General features: G+C 29.2%; 1 protein-coding gene across 1 annotated transcript in view; it reads right to left on the bottom strand.

The window, feature by feature from the left end:
- Window positions 1–846: 846 nt before the first annotated feature.
- Window positions 847–21,176, bottom strand: part of LOC101235210 (putative uncharacterized protein DDB_G0282133) — a 61,665-nt gene continuing 41,335 nt past the window's right edge. The window contains exons 4-7 of the mRNA XM_065800050.1: window positions 14,305–18,906; window positions 11,262–11,594; window positions 1,592–1,724; window positions 847–1,427 (exon numbers count right to left, since the gene is read on the bottom strand). Coding sequence (XP_065656122.1) covers window positions 1,603–1,724; window positions 11,262–11,594; window positions 14,305–18,906 — 5,057 coding nt within the window. The 3' untranslated portion in view covers window positions 847–1,427; window positions 1,592–1,602. The remainder of the gene's footprint in view (window positions 1,428–1,591; window positions 1,725–11,261; window positions 11,595–14,304; window positions 18,907–21,176) is intronic.

Raw genomic sequence — 21,176 nt, forward strand, 5'->3', positions numbered from 1 at the left:
CTCGCAGAAAAAGTGGTAGAAAAAACGAAAAGTTTTTCAGTCATTGATCTTGGTGTAATAAATAGCAAGGAAATTATTTTTGGGTAGTCAAAAACTCATTATAAGCTCTGAGAAATGGTTCAAATGTTTTTATAGTTCCTCTAAAATTCAACTCCCTGATACGAACTCGTTTGTTTACTATTTTTATCATAAGCATTTGTAATCTTAATACGCTTATGTGTATAGCTTGGCTAGTACTTGATAAAAGAGGTTATTTATTAGAAGGCCCGCACTTTTGTTTTGAGTAACTTTTTATATACAAATATATATATTATATATATCATCTATTGCTCCCGGAATACATAAAAATTCCCGAGGCCCAAAATTTGTGACTTAATATAATTTTTTAATATTAATTATAAAACACGATTTTTACATGTAATAATTTTTTAAAGCTTTTTGCCAAAAAATTGGGTGCCAAGTCCTCACTGCCTCCACGGCACACTGGGGGCTATACAACCACAGTAGTAATTTAAATAAATCTATATTTTTCAAACATAGGAGGGATAACTTTGAAGACTTGGCTTGTTAGTAAATCCTAAACTAGTCTAAAAAAAGTAGTTATGTAATTTTGTTTTTTATAAACCTGTTGAAAAATTGTATTTTTAAATAAATTACAATCGTGTAAGAATAAACAATGAGAAAATTTTTAAAAAAAACTTCAATCGAAGGTCATTTACAAGTCATTTACATGTTTCGTTTATATATATATATATATATATATATATATATATATATATATATATATATATATATATATATATATATATATATATATATATATATATCAACAATTTTGCAACATATATTATATATTACAAAAGTACTCATTTAAATAAGTTTTTTTCAAGTTTTCATATTATAATCTATATATTAAATTATCTTTTTATAGTCGAGAGGCAACTAATAAGCATCTGGTTATTTTGAAGTTTTGAAATGTTTTATTCGCATCACCTTTGTGTTTAAGGTTATGTTGCATTGTAAAGTTTAGCTTACAATAAATTATAAACTAATAATTAGATATGTTGGTTGAAATGTTTATTGTAACTTTCTTTAGCTTCATTATAATTCTTTTCTATCTTTCTGAAAGTATGCCTGATAACTTTTTTATGCTCAGTATCTTTTTTGTAGGCAATGCAATTTTTTGTATCCTTGGTAGACTTTTTAAGCAATACTTCATATACTGAGCGCATCATATACTCATTATGCTTTTTCATAATAAATAATTTTTCATTTTATTTCGAGTTTTTTCCCGTGAAAATTAAAGGTTTTTAACGTTTGTTCCATTGGCGGTTTTACAAAGGTCGACCAAGGTGAACAGCGGAAACACCGTCAAAATATATGGCAATAACCAAATGAATAGATAGCTGGATAAGATTTTGTCCGCGCTGCGTAAAAACAAATAAAGTTTATATATATTTTCGTTTGTTTTAAGCTTCTAAATTTAAATAACAAAGTTAAAATGTTTGGCAAGTTTTTTTATTTGTTAAACATTTTTTTTGTTTTATATTTGTTAAATAATTACCTTTACAACTTTTACCTAACAACTAACCTGGTTAAGCTTTAATATTGATCGAGTTCATTTATAATCTTGCGCACTTCAGAAAATTCGCTTTCATCTAATTGTTGGATAATTTCGGACACAGAATATGGATCTTGTTCCGAAAAAAGCAAAGGACGTGGTACTGAAATCAAAAAATAGTATATAGTTATAGCAAATAAATAAATGTTTTTAAATAATTTAAATAATAAGTTGGCTTTTAAATACTTGAATACATTTCTATGTTTTAAAAAATTTAAGCACACAAAACGAATTGAAAGTATGAAAGAAACTACAAGAAAATATCTACTGTCAATTTTTTTCAAAACATTTTGTAAAATGCAAGCTGCGCTAAAAATGGAACCAGAAGTCGAAACTAAAAGTGAAAGTATAAAAATTAAGAAGCTTTTAAGTAAGAAATTAAAAGAAGACTAAAAGCAAAAAAGTTGATATTAATAAAATTGAAAAGAACTGAACACGAAAGATTTAAAAAAAAGAAAGTTAAAGAACTAAGCAAAAAGAAACAGAGACTGAAAGACTTAAATGAGAAAAAATAATCTTTTCTGGTAACGGGTAAACTAGTACAATCTGCTCCATGTCATACTGCCTTATTTCCTTTTCTATGCAAAGACTAGGAAAAACAAACTCTGACTTAAAATATCTTAGGGCTCCTAGTTGATTAAAGACTTGAGATTGTGTCTCAATAATCTCAATTAAAGACTTGAGATGGTGTCTCAATAATCTCAATTAAAGACTTGAGATGGTGTATTAATAATTATAATCATCTGGGGAAACTGAAAGCTGTATTCAGCCTCTGACTTTTGAAAAGGCTTTCTAGGCAAACAATTTAGAGGTGAGCAAATAAGATTATTGTCTACTGTACCATGCACTATATGTGATTTAAGTTATCTAATAACTTAAAATAATTACTAAAGTATGTTAAACATAAAATGCATCACCACAATGTTTCAATCATTTATAAATGTTCGTGGTCTTTGAACAAACTTTTTATCAGTTGAATTAACATTTCATCAATTAAATCTTACCTTTTACCAAATTCACAAGACTTACTTGCACTTTGCACGTCTAATTTGAATTTGACTTTTTCATCGTCGGATCTATGTGTTGATTGCTATTATCCTCATTCGCAAAAACAGAAAGTAGTTACATGCTTGACCTGAGCATATATTTACGCATCAGTTCTTCTATTTGCTGTAAAATCAGCATTGAATCATTTGCATTGAAGCATTCTTTTAATGTTATTTCTAATGAAGTTAAATGTTTCTATTTATCATTTAGCCCATATTATTGTTTTGGTATTATTAATGGCTGGTTGGTGCCACTGATTCTGCTAGCACTAAAGCTCATATCTTTTGTGATGAATAATCTCAGATATTTAATGGTTCAGACCATGCTTTAATCTCTCTAAGTTTTACTTTTTACTTTTTCACTTTATTATCGCACTACTTACTACAATCAAAAATCTGAACTTTATTTTTGTCATGACTTTTTTTATGAAGGTACGTAAGCTAACGCCTTACTTTTCTCTGCTAATAATTTCTCTGTTTGAGAATCAGTTGTTCTTTCTACGTAATCTCTTGCACACAGTAATCTTCAGTAACAGTTTCTACGTAGTCTTTTGTACACAGTAATCTTCAGTAATAGTTTTTACGTAATCTCTTGTACACAGTAATCTTCAGTAATAGTTTTTACGTAATCTCTTGTACACAGTAATCTTCAGAAATAGTTTTTACGTAATCTCTTGTACACAGGCAGATATGAAAGCTTTATTCTTTAAGTATTTTTATATTTTCACAAGAATAACTTTCTTCAATAGAAACGTTTTTTTTTATAGCAAGAAATTAATGTAAAAAAGTGCTGTCTGACACTATGTTTCATTATTCTTAGTTTACTAAACTTGCACTTTATTTCAGGTGTTAGGTTCTAGATTTTTGGAAAATCAATAAAAACAGTATCATAAACAAAGGTAAGTCTAATATTCCATCTTTAACCCATTTCTGATATGGCTCTGATCTTATTAGCTTCCGTATTGATCAGGCAGAACTTTTTGCAAAAAAATTTTTGTCGTTTACAAAAAAAGCTCCCGTTTCCGATCGATTCATTTCAACTTCCGTTAGATTTATTTCACTTTTAAACTCAATTACTGCCTGAGATTCAAAAAACATTCCTGTCATAGTCTTACAAAGTGTTCTCTCTTCAATACTCCTTAAACTATTTAATAAGCCATTGACTGAATCTACTTTTTTCTGCTTGCTGATAAATGGCATCGGTGGTTCCAATTTTTAAAAACTTTGGAGATTACTTTGCATTCATTAACTATCGTTCGACAAATCTTCTGTCTATTATTAGCAAAGTGTTTGAGTCAAGTAACTAATTTCTAATATCTCATCTTTGGCTATATAACTTATTTTCTCGCATTCAATGTGTATTTTAAATCTTTCATTCAAGAGCTAACTTTGTAACTTTGTAACTTTGTAAAACATAAAATTTATGTCGTGCACAAGATAGTGCAATGGCGATGGCATTGTGCAAAAGATGGTTTTCGATTAAATTTTGCTATGCTTTTTTTCTTTGTAAGCTCGCTTCATATGCTGTATCTGGGAAAAATTTTGAGATTATTAAACCATTCTTTTCTAAAAAACCGTTCTTTTGCTCTTCTTCTTTTCAAAGAACTTCTGAGGTATGACAAAGTTGTTCTTGTATTGTTTCTCATATTTTTTTAAAATATTCCTGACAATCTTACATCTAAACTGGTTTTATTTCTTGACAACACAACTTTATACTCTTACTCAAACAAGTTATTATCTCTTTTCATTTAACGCTGTCTGGCCGTGGCGCAGTGGCTAGAGCGCTTGCTGTAAAAGCAGGAGATCCAGGTTCGAAACGAATTCTGGACATATTATCACGTCACGGTTAGAAAAGAGGGGTAAACTTCCTAGTTATATGCACTTCCGCGGTGCTCTGTGATAAGACCGTTAGGTCTTCATGGGGCAACTCATTAAATGAAAAAGTTCCTTTTTATTATTTTAGCCTGTAAGAACTATTTAATGTTTACGGTAGTTTGTGGAAAATCTTGAGGATGTTTGAATATACCTGTATGGTCAACAAACTATGCCAACTTTTGAAATATTATTATTTTTTTAAAATTAGTTTTATGTTAAATATTAATTATGTTGCATATTAAAATGTTAAAGTATATTATTTCCAAAATATACGTAACTTTCTCTTTGCGTAGTATTTCATACATAATGACCACCTAGAACAGGTGATCTGGATATGGTCCTTGAGCATCTTGTTCCACTACTTCTTAATGGCTGGCCTCAGGGAGTTAAGACTGTTGTGGGGACGTTGACAAGCCCTTGAATCTACATACACCCAAATTGAATAGTCAAAAAGGTGACAAATCTGGAGATCAAGGTGATCATAACACTTTTGACTAGTGTTTTAGCAGGTTCTCCTGGAGCCATCTTTGGTTCTTATGGGACGTATGTGGTGGTGCTCCATCATGATGGAAAACCAAATTGTTGTCTGGAGAGTAGTAGGCATCAATCCAGAGCTTAACATAGTTCTCCAGGATTCGAATGGACTCATTGGTGTCAACTTTCTGACCAGATTTGATGAAAACCGGAGGTATTTTGAGACCTTCAGTTGAAACCAGGCCAAACATTATAACTGAAGCCAGATGTTTGGTTTTGAATGTATAATTTAGATGATTTGGGACTGCTTGGACTGGTTGATGACTAATAAAACGATTCGTTCTACTGTTTGACACAGAATCAACAGTAAACAATTTCTTATCTGATACGAGGATGGTTGTTGATCTCTTTTTAAAATTCTTTTTTCACTGACACTTAAGGAAACCTAATATCTTTTAATCCTGGTACTTGACTGTGCTTTAAGATCCTTATTGACCACGTTTCTGATGGTGTGCACTGGGCCGTCCCGAAAAGAATATACACCCCCTCGGGTCGCCTCAGCGTGCTCACTCACTGAGAGCTCTTTTACCATTTTTCTCTATGATCTTGATCAACGGAGGAGTTTGAACTGACTTCTTTAAACCACTGCCAAGATTCCTCTTAACACAACAAGTCATTTGAAAACGTTTAATCACAGTGCAGACAGTATTTAGAGGCTTATTTAGCGTTTTGGAAATGTCTTTAAGTGTGGTGCCATTTATGGCCAGGTCAGCAATTGGTTTATTTTTACTACTTATTTTAAGTTTTTGGTTTATTTTTATTTTCAAAAAATTTATGCGTCAACAAAAACAAACTATGTGCGCAAAAATACCAGCGGAACATTTTGAAATGTTCCGCTGAAAAAGAAAAACGAATTATTTTAGGAACCATAAATGGAAAAAATGGTGGATTTGACCAAGACAACCATCAAGATTGACTGCAAAACTGATCAAAGTATATTTAGTAGGATTATAATCAGTAATAAAAAGTCCTTCAACAACCTGTGGCATTACAAGGTCGAGTAAAGTAGTTTTTTTGTCAAAAAAAAGTCAAGGAAAACATTTCTAAAAATTGTGATAAGATTTTGATACCACAATTTGTTGCACTAGCTATTCTTCACAAACAAGCAATTGGTTAAATAGCTTCCCCATATGATTTGATAATCTTAATCTTGCGTGTGCTACAAAATTTTTTCAACGATTATTATTTTTGCTGCGTTAATCTTTCTCTTACTATCATTAGAGCTGGAAATATATTCTATATATCTCCATCGAGATATATTATATTCGAATATTAATTCCGCTTCTTGTCCAATATCACACTCAGTTTAAATTCCAATACCCAAAAGTTAGGATTACCTGCTTTAAGAAGTATACATTGACACAAGAACACACTGACACAAGAACACAGATGATGATCTATGCTTTGTACATAAAGAAATTAACCCTTTTATTTGTATCGGATTTAAATGATGACAAAAAGAAAATTAAAAGAGAAAAAATTTTTACAAAAAGGTGTTAGAATATAATTTTATGATAAAAAATGAAGGCCTAGACCGAAGTATGTTACTAAAATTTCAGTTTATGATTTCTTATTCTTACTTTATCCTCTAAAAACATGTGTGATTTATGTGGCGAGCATGGTAAACAATTTTATCAAAATATCAAAGAAATAGAAAGTTGTAAGAAAGAAGAACTTTCAGCTTCATTATTTGATGTCTACTGCTAGACTTTAGTGTGTAGTTAAAGGTCCTCTCACTGAAGATCTAGTGTGATGAGTCATTTTTAAGCCGCGAAAATTTTCATGCTAAAGTAATGAAATTTAATTTTTCATAACGAAAAATATATGTTAGCTAGATATCCATTTCATTTTTGTTTAAAAAAAATGTATAGAAACATTTAGTCTTGACTTTATTTAAAGATACCATTTTTGTGTAATACGAGCACGCTCAAATTACCCAATGTTTTTTATCAAAATTATCTAGTTTAAAGTCCTAAAATTGCAGTGGTTTTATTTGCTTTTTCAATAAAAACAAAACGCAGTAAAAAATTTTAATATTTTTATAATGCTAAGTAATTTTCTGAAGTTTAGTCTAAAAAAATTTGTAATTTTATTGTTTAAAAGTTTGAGTTAATAAAATAGAAAAAATAAAGAAATAATTTTTTTTTATATGTATACCTAAAACATAGTAGTATTCTTTCAATAAAAAGTGGTTTAAAATTTGATCTTTTAATGATAAGTTTTGTTAATCATTATATTTCACAAATTAGTTCTAACTGTCAGGTTGGTATTTTTTTGCTTAACGAATGTTCTTTGTTTGAGCTAATTTAAAGTGCTCATATTACCAAGTGGTCTGGGTAATATGAGCACTTTTGCTACTTATTTAAAACCTTTGTGTTTTTAAGAAAAAATTTTGGGTGCCCAAATATCTAATTGGAAGAAGAGTAGTGATCCCTAAAAATTGTTTATTCGCAAAAAATTTGGATCCAGCATTATTATTTCTGAAAATATTCCAATTTTTGCTTAAGGTGCTCATCATATCCTAATCTGGTCTATATAAAATTCCTAGTTTTTTTTTAAATTAACGCCAATTATCTTCCCAGATGCACTTAGATGTGTCTTAAAATGATCATATTTTTCAATTCTGATAAGTCTCAACTCAAATATAAGCCAACCCTGTTGTTAGCTGATTAGTGAGGAGCATGAGTTCCTGTAAAAAAGACATTTAAATTCCATTTAATAAATCTTCCAATTGCAATTTGCAATGGTTTAGCGCAACCTTGGATTTTTTAAAGTCTTTCATCACATGCAGCAACAAATATAGGTTTTACCGGACCTTCTGAAATAAAAACGTGAAACCTAAAATATTAATGAAACAAGAAGTTTTAAATCACGACCATGAGTAAAGACATTTTACTCTTAGCCATATTTTGGACCAGTTCTACTATGATTTAGAGCAACATATGTTGGTCCAAAATATGCCGTTGCATTAGCAAACTTATCTGACCACAAAACAATCATAAACAGAAATACTTGGTTATCAAGATGCTTTAAAATTAGGGATTGCTTTGCTGAAGCTGCTAAATCTAATAGTACTTTAGCTTTGTTGTCGAGACTTATATTAAGGGACAAATCTGTACGAAACATTGAACGGATTTCATTCAAGTATTACATGCACGCAAAATTAAACTCAGCATCTATATACCTATTGCAAGCTGTATTGGCAGTTCTGATTTCATAAGTAATGTTTTAGTCTCAAGTTATTTTTAAACTCTCTTGATCGAAACAATTTTAAGTTAGTTACAATTTGTGATGGACACTAATCCAGTTTTAGTAGGCTTTTGTTTAAGTCATCAAGTGTCTTGCAAAGACATAATTCCTTTGATCTTCTACGATTGCTTGAAGTGACTCCCATTGATGCAATGTTAACAATGGCATTAAGAATATTTAGCAGATCTTCAATTACAGCTGATCTACTATGTTTTTTTCTACTGAATTTTAAGTTTGACGGTTATCAATGCTGCATGGCGCACATTTACCAAGTTTAACACCAAGTAGCTAGACATTTTGTAGTTACGAAATCTCAATTAGAATTTTCTTTTGTTTTAAAATACGAATTAAATTATTGTCACAGTTTTGTCACCAACTGGGGCTTCCGTTTTTTGCGGTTAACCAAATGGTGCTTCCATTTTTTTCGGCTGACCAACTGGTGCTTCCGTTTCTTTTCAGCTGACCAACTGGTGCTTCCGTTTTTTTGGTTTGTTATTGTTTGGAATATTTGAAATGCAAAACCTTTAAAATGTTTAAAATATTTTAAAGGTTTTGCATTTAAACTTGTTATAAGATATTTGCTGCACTAATTAATTTAAAATTGAAATAAAAAGAAATTCATTTTTTATTTTTATATTGATTTGGAAAAGCGTAGAGCAATACAAAAGTCTTGAGCAATGCAAAATTATATTTGCATAGAAAGCCAGCATATTTCAGAACTTTTTTTTTTTCTTTGTTTTTTTTTAGTTAAGAAGTGTAAGTTAAAGTCCCTTTGTTTAACAATAAAACAATAACTAAAACAAAAAATTAATTCACTAAAAATATTCAAAATAAACTTCTAAACATTAGTTTATCCTTTTTTTTATTTTTGCCACAAAAGCAAATAAAAACTGAAAAATGTAATTTTTAAAAAGTTTTTAAAAATTTCGGTAAACTTTATATTTCATTTAGTAATTGAATTATTGGTGAGTTTTTAACAAAGATTTTTTAACGATTAAGTTTCTCCGTCAGATATTTTTTTACCACAATTTTTTTTCACATTGTTTATTTACAAATATTGTATGGTTTTTTAGTATGGTTTTTTCCATTTTTTATTTTTACCTAGACATTTTTTTGTTCAAACATTAGTTGCTTAAAAATAGTTTCAACATGACAAAACCAAATTAATTTTTTCAAATGTATTCTATTGCGCATCTGACATCTGTAAATCTGTATCTAAAATATATATCTGTATGCGCATATATATCTGTAATATATATGTGTATATATATAATATATATCTGTTTATATATATATATATATATATATTATATATATATATATATATATATATATATATATATATATATATATATATGTATATATATATATATATATATATATATATATATATATATATATATATATATATATATATATATATATATATAGTATATATATAATATATATCTGTATATATATGTAATATATATCTGTAATATATATCTGTATCTGTAATATATATCTGTATGCGCATCTGTAAATATATTTACAAATCTTTGGTCTATTTATTTTGAAATTTAATTTTTCTGTTTCTTAACAAGCATAAAAATTACTGAAGAGTTTTCAAAATAAAAAAATTTAAAAATCAGTGACTAAAAGATGATACAGTTAACACAAGTATCGTTCCCTTTACAAAGAATCGATATCTTGTCAGCATAAGTTCTGTAAATATCCATTTAAATACATAACAGCAAAATAAATAAACAAGTATATCAATATGAATAAAAGTTAAAAGTATAAATTTAAATTGCTATTTAAGCTACAAAAAGATTTCCTAATAGCAAAAAAATCTTGTTTAGCATGATGATTTCTAGACATTTCTCTATTATTCTAGATATATTGTTTATTACTTATTGTTTTAGAGTCTAGAACAATAGAGAAAAATCTGACTATATATATAGTTATTTTAAAATTTAACAATTTGCAATGTTTTCTTGGCAATCTATAAACGTAGCATTTATTAATTTAAAGAGAACACTTATTTTTAAATTTTTTTTTAATTTAAACTGAAAACTAATTAACCAAAATAAGAAACTAAAACTTCTAAAAGTTATAAAAACTATACGTAATTAATGCATATTTAAATTGGGCTAAATGTTTACTTGGTCACGTGTTGTTAAAGTAGTCAATGCAGCAAATAATTTGGCCAAAATGAACAAGTAGAACAATTTTTAAATAAAATTAATACTGACACGGCTGTCTAAGTGTCTTATTAATACACACACTCGTCGTCTTCGGGCTGCTACAGCATCTACTACTACTACTAAGTTTGAGCTTTTACATTGAGATATGAGTGACTTGAAAAGTGGATTATTGTATATACTAATTGTATATTAATTTTATAAATTAAAATCAGTAGTAGATAAAGGATTGGATTTTAGAGCTATCATTGTGAAAGGAGAGAAAACTCTTACCTCAAAAGATTATACCTGATATTCTGCATTCTTCGTTATTCACATCCTTTTTACATCAATGAAAATCCAAAAAAAAGTTTATTTAATTACTTCTCTAAATTTTTTTAAAATCAATATTGTGATTAACGGCATCAAATTAATTTTATTGATTTGATGCCGTTAATCTAGTTTATTTTATCAATATTCTAACTTAGAACACTTTTTTCAAACTGTGTGTAGGATACTTCATTTATATCATTTTATATTTAATGATTTTTTTAATACTGCTTCGTTTTAAAATAAAAATTTTGCTACAATCATATATACACAGAGATTGAAAATTATTTATTTCAAATGGCATGATTAGAAGCAAAAATATTGGGAGTTGTGTAATTGTCAAAGATTAAAATGAAAAGTTTTCCACAATGTATAAGTTAATATTGTTGTTAACAATTATAAAAAATTAATGGAAGAAAAAACATTGGTTTAATAATTACTTACTTTCAGACCTCCGAATATTATGTACAGGTCTGTTAACAAATGTAACTACCGGCAATACGTCTCTGTAAACACCAACATTTCCTGCCGGCGCTATATTGCATAATTTTCTATTGAAGCAACGGATGTTAATGCACTCTCTGCCGATTGTCATTGCAACATCGCATCGATCGCTTTTACAACATTTTTGCACGCATGCCTTTTGTGTATCAACTACTCCCATACTTTTGAATTCTCCAGAAAGAACTCCTCCTCGTAATGTACCTCCGTGTATTGTTAAGCCTCTTCTACATGTACCGCCATTGCTTGAAAATCTTCTCAAAACTTTTTCTCGAACTTAAAATGTTATATTTCAATCATTTACAAATATTAGTAACAAATTTATAATACCATAAAACATATAATGATTAACTTTATGGCCTTATTTAATTGGGCATGGAATTAAATTTTGCTCGTTAAGAGTAAACTATATAACTGTTTTTATAATGATTTATTTTCCTTCAGCTAATTGCTTGACGACACAAAGAACATTCGTTTATATCTAAATAAAGCGTCAAAAATACGAACTGAAAATAAGTGCATTAAAAACAAAGATGTGACGTACTCAAGATGTGAAATAAATGGTTAGAAAAATAATGTGGCAAAACTGGAAAGGTACATTTATTAATAAGTAATGCTTGTTAATTAATTTTATTAACAACTTTAGTATAAATAAACTATATTATTTGTGTAAATAAAACTATATTATTTAGTAAGAGTTATTTTGATTTAGTGTTAGCCTGTTTTTAGCTTCTCTATTTTATTTTTCGCGGTGCTCTGAGACAAAACCGTAAGGTTTTCTGGGAGCACCTTAACAACTACAAAAATTTTCTTACTATTTATTTCCTATTGTTCACACTTTACATATGTGTTCACCATGCAATTAGATGAAGGGTAAATTATTAAACCATTAGTTTAATTGTTTGTTGTAAACTTTAAAGAATTAAAGATATATACTTTTAAGAATATAGTCTTTAAACAATTTAAGGAATAAGATAGTACATCATATAGGGGAGAGTGGGGAGAAGTTAGGACACGTAAATTTTTTTTAGAATGATTGCAATATCTTTTTTATTTGATATATAAACTGAACCAAATAGGTTTTTACGAATAAACCTTCTTTTTAGGCACCGATTCAATACCGTTAGGTTTCCAGCCAATTATAACTAAGTATATAAATTTTTGCTTTTAGAGAAACCGTGACATTAGGGTAAAGTGGGGCAGGTGTGAGTAGAAGTGAGACAAATAAATTTAAAACAATATTTAAACACAAATTGTTAAATAGAAACTAATTAAATCATAAAATCATCTATTCAACATAAAAATATTCAACATAAAACGAATCGAAATAATCAAACGACGATGGGAAGAAGCGGGGCATAAATATTTCTTTTTTCTGTCCCACTTTACCCCAATGTAAACACTTTTTTAAGGTACATTTCAAAATTAGGGCTTCTAGCGCATGCAGAGAAACAAAGTAATTTCTGCTAAATAGAGGGGAAGAAATTTAATTGTTTACATTAAATAACAGTATTTAGGCACCACTCCTAATTAGAAATTCAGACTGTTCCACTTCTCCCGCGTACAACTTTTCCCTTCCCTACCATAAATGTTGGACAAAAATTCATAACTGCCATTAAAGCACACAAAATTTTTTTTCATTAGTTGTATTCAAATGATCTTAAATTTATTGTTTGAATAAAATTGTCATTTTTAGACATTTATAACAGAATAAATGGAAATTTTTCACAAGTGGCGGGCTAATATAAACTTAATATAAATCAAAGTATTGTTAAATAACAATATTTTGATTGACTTAGGCTCCGCAAAGTTTGAGAAATTCTCAAACTTTGCGACCAGAAAAAAAAAGTCAGGCAAGAAAATTTTCTTTTTCTTTCTAATAATATTAGATTATTACAATATATATTACATTGTTATAGATTATTAAAGATATATTCTATATTATTATTTAATACATATTCTACTTTCACAAATATGTTGCGACTTTAAAATTAGAAAAAATCCTAGTCCAGCCTTATTAAACAAAAACTATATTTACCTCAAGTTGAATTTTTAGTTAGGGTAGTTAATTATTTTATAGTTTATAAAATTAGAAACAGAAAACGCATAAGAATCCATTTTGTCATGTGAGCAAATAAAAAACTCTATACATATATACATTCATTATAAATGTATAAAGTTTTTCATCGTATTTTCATAGTATAACCTATTATATATTCGAACTATATTCTCTCAGCGCTCATAAATTATAACCATATAAATTTGTAACCTCCTCAAATTGAGGGGGTTCAAACTTTATATGGTCATAATTTTTGAACGCTGAAATATTTTACTATGAAATATGAAATTTATCGAGGAATATAAGTATAGTTAAAAATAGTGCAAAAAACATTTTATCAACTTGTTGCTCTCACGTTTGGGGCATGGGGAGCAAAAATTTTGGGGCTCTTTTGTTCCCAGGCCCCAATCATAGCAATTTTTTGCAAAGAATCCTTGTCTGGAAAATCTCAAAGACTAATATATGCTGGATCCGCTATTATATATATATATATATATATATATATATATATATATATATATATATATACATATATATATATATATATATATATATATATATATATATATATATATATATATATATATATATATATATGTAAAGAATTCTCGCCAAACTTTTTGATCTTCGCGCAAAAAAACAGGTAAAATTTTGCTTCATTTTTATGTCAGTTTAAAAAAAGAGTTTATTTAATAAAAGATTTTTATTTTTAATAGGATGATTTACTTAAGAATATTTTTTAACACAAAATAAATAAAAAGCCTTCTTTAGATTTAAAAGTAAAAACAAAAATATAAGCAAAAAAAACAACAACTACAAAAATAACAAAAACAATAGCAACACCCACCACCACAACAAAACAGTAAAAGATATATACAACATTGAAGTAAATTAATTTCTTGATTCAATTGTATTAATAAAATATACCTTCTTTAATCTTTTGATATCTTCTTTGATTTATAGAATGATTTGAAGTTTGATGTATATTTCTTTCATCAACACCAAAATGTGTTTTTTCGCTATTTTGAAACGTTTTGCTTAACGCATTTCCAACATTCTCGTATCTCCCAATTTTAGCTTGTGTGATAAGGTCTTGGAGTTGAGCTAGAGCATTTTTTTTGGGAGTTTTCATTCCTTCAGAATTTTTTTTTCTATACTCTTTAGATTTATGTTTTGACTTTAAACTTTTTTTAGAGTTAACTTTAATGCCGTTTTTATAATTTCTTTTACTATTCTCAAGGGAATTTCCAAATTTTTTTATAACGTTGGCAATATTTTGGGAGAAATTTTTTTTCCTTGCGTTGTAATTTTTTGGTGGATAAAATTTGCTGCGATACAAAGCGTAGCGGGCATATTGAGAATTAGAGGTTTTGGGTTTATTATGGTTTAAATTTTTATAGGGTCGTGAATTAACTTTACTTAAATTTAATATATTGAATTGATTGTGCTTTTCTTTAAATAAATTTTTTTCTTTATTTGTTTGAAACAATTTTCTTGTTTTTGTTTTTCCTTCATTATCATCTGCTGCATTAATAGAGATATTGTGGTTCGTACCCAATTTTTCCCATGGAATTGAAGCCTGAGGCAACTTTTCGTTTAAAATCTTGTATTGTTTTTCATTAATATCTTCATTCATGCCCTGAATCACATTTTCTTCTTCTTTTTCTTTTTTATCGGTATAATCGATTTTAATTTTTTTTTTAGTAAAGTTTGTTTCTTCTAGTTTGTCATTTTTTTTATTTTCTTCTTTTTTTGCTTTTATTTCTGAGATTTTGTCAACCCGTGACAATTTTGTTTTGATGTCCGTTGAATTGGACAAGTTTTTGCTTGGAAAAGAGTTGTCTGATAACATTCTGGATATTGGCGGGGTGTTTTCTGATTGTGGCATAATGTTTCTATGTGGCCCATTGTTCTTTGTTTTTATTGGAAATATTTTTGTCCCATTTGAAGTTTTCCACGATATATTTTTATTCCCATTTTGATAGTTTTTGTTTTTTTCATTCTTTGTTCTAGATTTTTTAACTTTCTTTTTAGACACAGTTTTTAAAACGGCTTCTGAGTTTTCAAGACTTTTTCTTTCAAAAAAATTTTCTTTTACTTTAAAAGCCTTATCTGAATACATATAATTTGAATTCACTGGTTCATTAGAGTCTTTAAAATCATTTAATGCTTCATTATCGAAAATCTGATTTTGCTGAACTGGATCCTGATCTAACATTTCTCCATTTATTTTACCTAACCCGTTTTCGTTTGTTTGGTAAAATATTTTAAACTCTGAAGGATTTTTAAATGTTGGTTGATCACTGTAGGCATTACCTAAACTTTCTTCTTCTGATAGGTCGGCCATTAACATTTTACCTAGTTTTGTGTTTGCTGGAATTCCTGTATTTATTAAATGGGTTTTTACTATTCGATTTTGTCCGTCTGTATCAATATTTTCAAACTTCTCATTAGAACTATCAGGTGAAAAAGAAGAAAAAGATATGTCACTAGACTCTAAAGTTTGATCTAGCTTGTTGTCTCTTGTATCTGATACTCTACTTTCACTATCACCTAAATAGTGAACTCTAGGATCAAAGTTTACCGTATCATATTTATTTTGTTTCCTTTCAAACGCATGCATAAAACCGTTTCCTTGTTTTTGCTCTGTTTTTAAACTATCATCTTTGGTTTGTATAAGATCTCTGCTGATTGAGTCATAACTCTGTTGTATTCGTGTTTTAGTTTCCACGTCTTTCTTATTAAATACCTGTTCATTATTATTTTCTTCTTCATCGGAATACTTACCGTGATTATAATAACCATTATCCTTTAATAAAGGCAAAAAACTTTTTTTAGAAGGTGTGTAAATTTTTAAAAATTCAACTTTAGGGTATAAACTTATTGGTGCTACTGGAAAAGTTTGATACGCATTTTCATTTTTCTCATCGTATTCTGATCCGTAAAGTCTTTTATCAGAAATATCGATAGTTTCATTTTGTATGCGCGTAGTTTGATCCTGAAAACCTGTATCTTCAATTTGAAAATCTATACTTTTACTCTGAACACCTGTTGTTTGAACACCTGTTGTTTGAACACCTGTTGTTTGAACACCTGTTGTTTCGTTCTGAGCATCAGCAGTTTTATCTTGAACATCCCAAGTTTCATTCTGAACAACAGAAAATTTTGATGACGTTTTAATTAGGTTGAAAGATTTTTGGTCTGTAGATTCATTGTAGTTCGTAAAGGTTTTATTAAATAATGTTTCTTCTTTTGACTCTTCTTGTGTTTTTGCTATTCCCATGGTTGCAATAGGTTGACTTAACTGTCTTGTTTGAGGGGTTGGAGACATTGTTTCATTCATTATGTTGTTGTATGTTAGATTTTCAGATTTGAGAGAATTTAAAAATGACTCTGAAGATGTTTTAAAATTATTACTTGGATTTTCCTTTAACACTGTTTTGTACATTGAATTTGAATTAATTGATGAGTTCATTTCATCTGATTGATTTCTCGACCAGGTTTTATTTGTTAACAAAAAATCAACGGAGTTATTTCTTAACAATGTATCAGCTGTTTTATTGATAATATCGAGCCAATATATATCCTGTTCTAGTGCGTCTATCCTTTCAGCAACTTTTGAAATATTTTTAGTTTCTGTGGTGAGGTTATTAATGTCACCGGAGCTTTGCTGATCTTGTAATTGACTTGTGAGATTGGATCCGTTGCCGGACAAAAGTTCGTCTTCTATCTCCATAAAAAACAAATCTTTTGTTGGCTTTTCTGTTGTTGACGCTTTGTTTTTTCCTATTATATAGTGAGTAATATTTTTTTTTTTTATTGAAGTGGATTCATCAAGCGCATCTTCAATTTTTTCAGCAAATTGATTGTACTCTGTATCTTTAGTGAACGCATCACCAGACCCTGATAGAATTCCCTTATTATTTTTGAATGATTTATATTCATCCCCTGAATCTCCAGAAACAAAACTGTCAGAATCACCCGAATTTTCAGATTCTCCAGAAATCTCTTTGTCAATATCTGATTTTGAAGTGGTAGGCATTAAATTCCGATTTACCGAAATGTTAATGACATTCATTTGTAAACTATCTGTGTTTACTAAAAAATTAGAAACGTTGCTAGTTTTGCTATTACCGATATCGTTACTGATTTTGTGATTATCATTATCGCTAATGATTTTGCGATTATATTTTTCGTTACTGATTACGCTATTTTCTTTATCTTTTTTATACTCGTTTGTTCTATTATCTAACTTTGATGTTAGTACTCCGTCTGGAGTTATGATAACATCAGTTTCATCTTGAACAGGATATGTTGCATTATCCTGCTCATTTTTAAACTCAGTGGATATTTCAGTAACAAAAGAATCCTGGGTTGGAGAAGAAATTCTCGCGGGGGAAAATATTGTAAAGTTGCTGATAAGTTCATTGTTTAAATTTAGCAGATCAATTCGTCTCCTCATTGTATGATTGTTATATAATGTTGTTGGAGCGTTATATGATATTGTTGGAGCGTCATACAACTTTAATGGTGCGTTGTATAGCTTTGTTGAAGCATTATGCAATAATGTTGGAGAATTTTTAGCAAGTTTTGTTTTATTTGAATAGCTGTTTTTTAGATTTTTTGAATCTTTCTGATAAACTTTACCATTACTGTCAAGATTATTAAAGTCAATTGTATTGGTAATGTTAGTATTAAACTTTGAATGCTTATCTTTTTTGCTGTTGCTTAGTTCTTTATTCTTAATTGTACCTTTGTCGTTTAGTCTTTTTGATTTAATTAGAAAATTATCAGTGATATTATTACCTGGTTGTTGCTTGATTTGAAATTTTTGACTATTTGTTGACATACTTTTGTATTTACTTATATTTGCGGGTAGACTAAAGTTAAAAAGTTGTGTTATATTTTTTTCCATCTTCTTTAACGAAGTGTAATTTGATAAGTTGTTTTCTAGAAAGTAATTAGCATCAGATATTTTTTTTGTTCTGTTAAAGTGTTTGAGATGGTCAGTATTATTTTCATTGCTAATATTTTTCGAAGAAGATAGGTTTTGCATCAACTTAAACGCGTTTAATGAAGTATTTTTCAACGAATAATGGTACAATGTGCTATCTAGTTTAGTGTCGTTTTCCTTTTTATATTGCTGCTTACTGTTATTCGATTTAAAGTTTAAATTCTCTATTTGATTTTGAAATTTATTCTCGACTTCATGTTTTATAACACCAGCGTGATTATTTTTTATTAGTAAGCTGTCGCCAGATTCAAAGTCGTTGTCTGAAAACTCCGACTCTATTTCTTCATTCTCTAAATCTTTTGATGATCCTTCTGAATCGTCTGTTTCTAAGCTAGCATCTACGTTTTTTTCGTTTTCCAATGTATCATTTCCAACCGTTATTCCACTACCACTTGTTAGATCATTTATATCATCACCTGATTCTATTAGCGCCTCGTCGAGTTCATCCTCTTCACTTTCTATCTCTTTCTTCTCTTTTGTTTGGTACTGCACATGCTGTATTTTTGTATGTTGCCCTGAGTTAAAATATTGTTATAAATAAGTAAATTAAGTGAGATAAGAAAAAAAAAAAAAAAATTAATAGTATAAAATTTACGCAGCTCAATTGACTTTATAACTTTTAAAATTTAGTTTAAAAATTAAACTTGATTAACTTTAATTAATATTTGTACTTTAGCACTTAATGCTTTATTTAAATAAACCTTTCTGAGGTTTCTGTGTATTATATGAGCTGGTGAAAATCAGAATGGTGTAAGTCAACGTTTCCTTAATTTGAGATATTTAAGGTTTTAATAGATTTAGCGTAGAGCCCTACAAACTAAAAGTTAAAAAACCGTTTTGTTAGCCTACATAAACTTACACCTTACACCAGTCTCAAGTTTAACATAATGATGCTTTGTAATCATAAATATTCATTTAACTCAATTTTTTTTGACTTGCTAATTCTCACCAGCTCATATTAAATTTTCTTTTTGTTCTAATAAAATTGTTTTTAGTTTTATAGTTTAGTTTAGTTTATTTTAGTGATCAATAATTTAAATATATATACCAAAATCCGTAATAAATCTATAGACTTTGGAAAAATCATAAATGCTCACTATTTTTAAACTACCAACGAAAATGTGCTGCATCAGGCACCTCTATACTAACAGTCATAAGATACTCGTGCACATCTGCGACACAAGTACCATACTTTTAGAATATAATAGAATACTGGAAACATATGCGAAGAGAGTTATTTTCAAGTCATCTTTTAAAATTCTCTTTTAAATGAATTAAATTTTCATCTAGTTGATTTTTAAACATGTTCACCAAATTTGCGTCAATTACTATTAGCGGCAGGGTATTCCTATGCAAAACAACACGGTTCTTGAAAAATTTCTTTCTTGGCATGCAATTGAGTACTCTTTGCTGTGAAAGTCTTTGATTATGATTACGCATTATATACTTTGACAACGAAGGACAATCGAATGGCACGTGAAAGTTTATTTCATCGAGTTCACGCATTAACTTGAACATCAGAATTAAATCACCTCTTATTCTTCTTTCTTGAAGTGTCGAAAGACCTAACATGACTCTTCACTGCGCGGCGGTGCGATGCTTAAACTCAAAAATGGTTTTTGTAGCATAGTTATGAACTTTTTATAGCGCTTCTCTATTTGTCCGTTGGAACGGTAATCACGGGTCACGAGTATGTACAGGACGAACATACGTGGTATACATTTGTTTCAACAGTGAAAAACTACGGCTGCGATAAGTTTTTTTCAGCCTTCCTAAGGAGCGGTTAGCATTCACCGATCAACTGAGATTAAAACTCCAAGATCTCTCTCTAAATGAGTAACTTTAATTGCAAAAGGCAGGCCGTCTCGTCCAGGCATGAAATAGTCTCGTTTTGATACTTTTTTTCCTCGGCCAGTATGCATGACGTTTCAGTATTAAATGTCATGAGCTGCAAGCAGACTTAGACAAAGCCATTGAATGGCTTTGTCTAAGTCTGCTTGCAGCTCATGACATTTAATACTGAAAAGTCATGCTTACTTTTGCCAGATTCGAGAAGATTACGTCTGTAGCAATCTGACCATTCAATGGCTTTGTCTAAGTCTGCTTGCAGACTCTCCGCATCCCAATCAGATTTTATGACGCTAATAATTTTGCTGTCATCAGCATAGAGTTTGATCTAATGCTCCAATTTGTCTGGAAGATCATTAATGTACAGAACAAACAATAATAGACCCAAGACCGAGCCTTGTGGTACGCCGCTAATAACGTTTTTTTCAATCTGATGTACAATCTCCAATTACGACTCTCTGCTGCTTTTCCTAGAGTCATGCTTTAATCCATGCGTGAAGATCCTATTTAATTCTGTAGTTTTGAATTTTGTGGAGAAGTCTATAGTGTGGAACTCTGTCGAAGGCTTTTGCCAGATTCGATAAGATTACGTCTGTAGCGTTACCTTCGTACATAGCTTCTGTTAAAAGATCACGTGTTTCTAGAAGGTTTGTTAGACACGACTTTTGAAAAACGAAACCGTGTTGGTTTTTTGATTTAAGACCGTTTATAATACAATGATTTAAAATCTGGTCTTGAACAAAACGCTCCATAACTTTACAAGGAATAGTGAGTGATACTGGTCTGTAATTAGATGCTTTTAGTTTGGAGCCCTTCTTGAATATAGGTATTTTATTTGATCGCTTCCAGTTGTCTGACACCTAACCTTTAAAAATTAAAGTCTAAAAAATAAGGTGGAGTAAGTAAGGTGGAGTAAGTAAGGTGGAATAAAGTAAGT

This window comes from Hydra vulgaris, chromosome 06 (assembly GCF_038396675.1).
Source record: "Hydra vulgaris chromosome 06, alternate assembly HydraT2T_AEP".
Taxonomy (NCBI): domain Eukaryota; kingdom Metazoa; phylum Cnidaria; class Hydrozoa; order Anthoathecata; family Hydridae; genus Hydra; species Hydra vulgaris.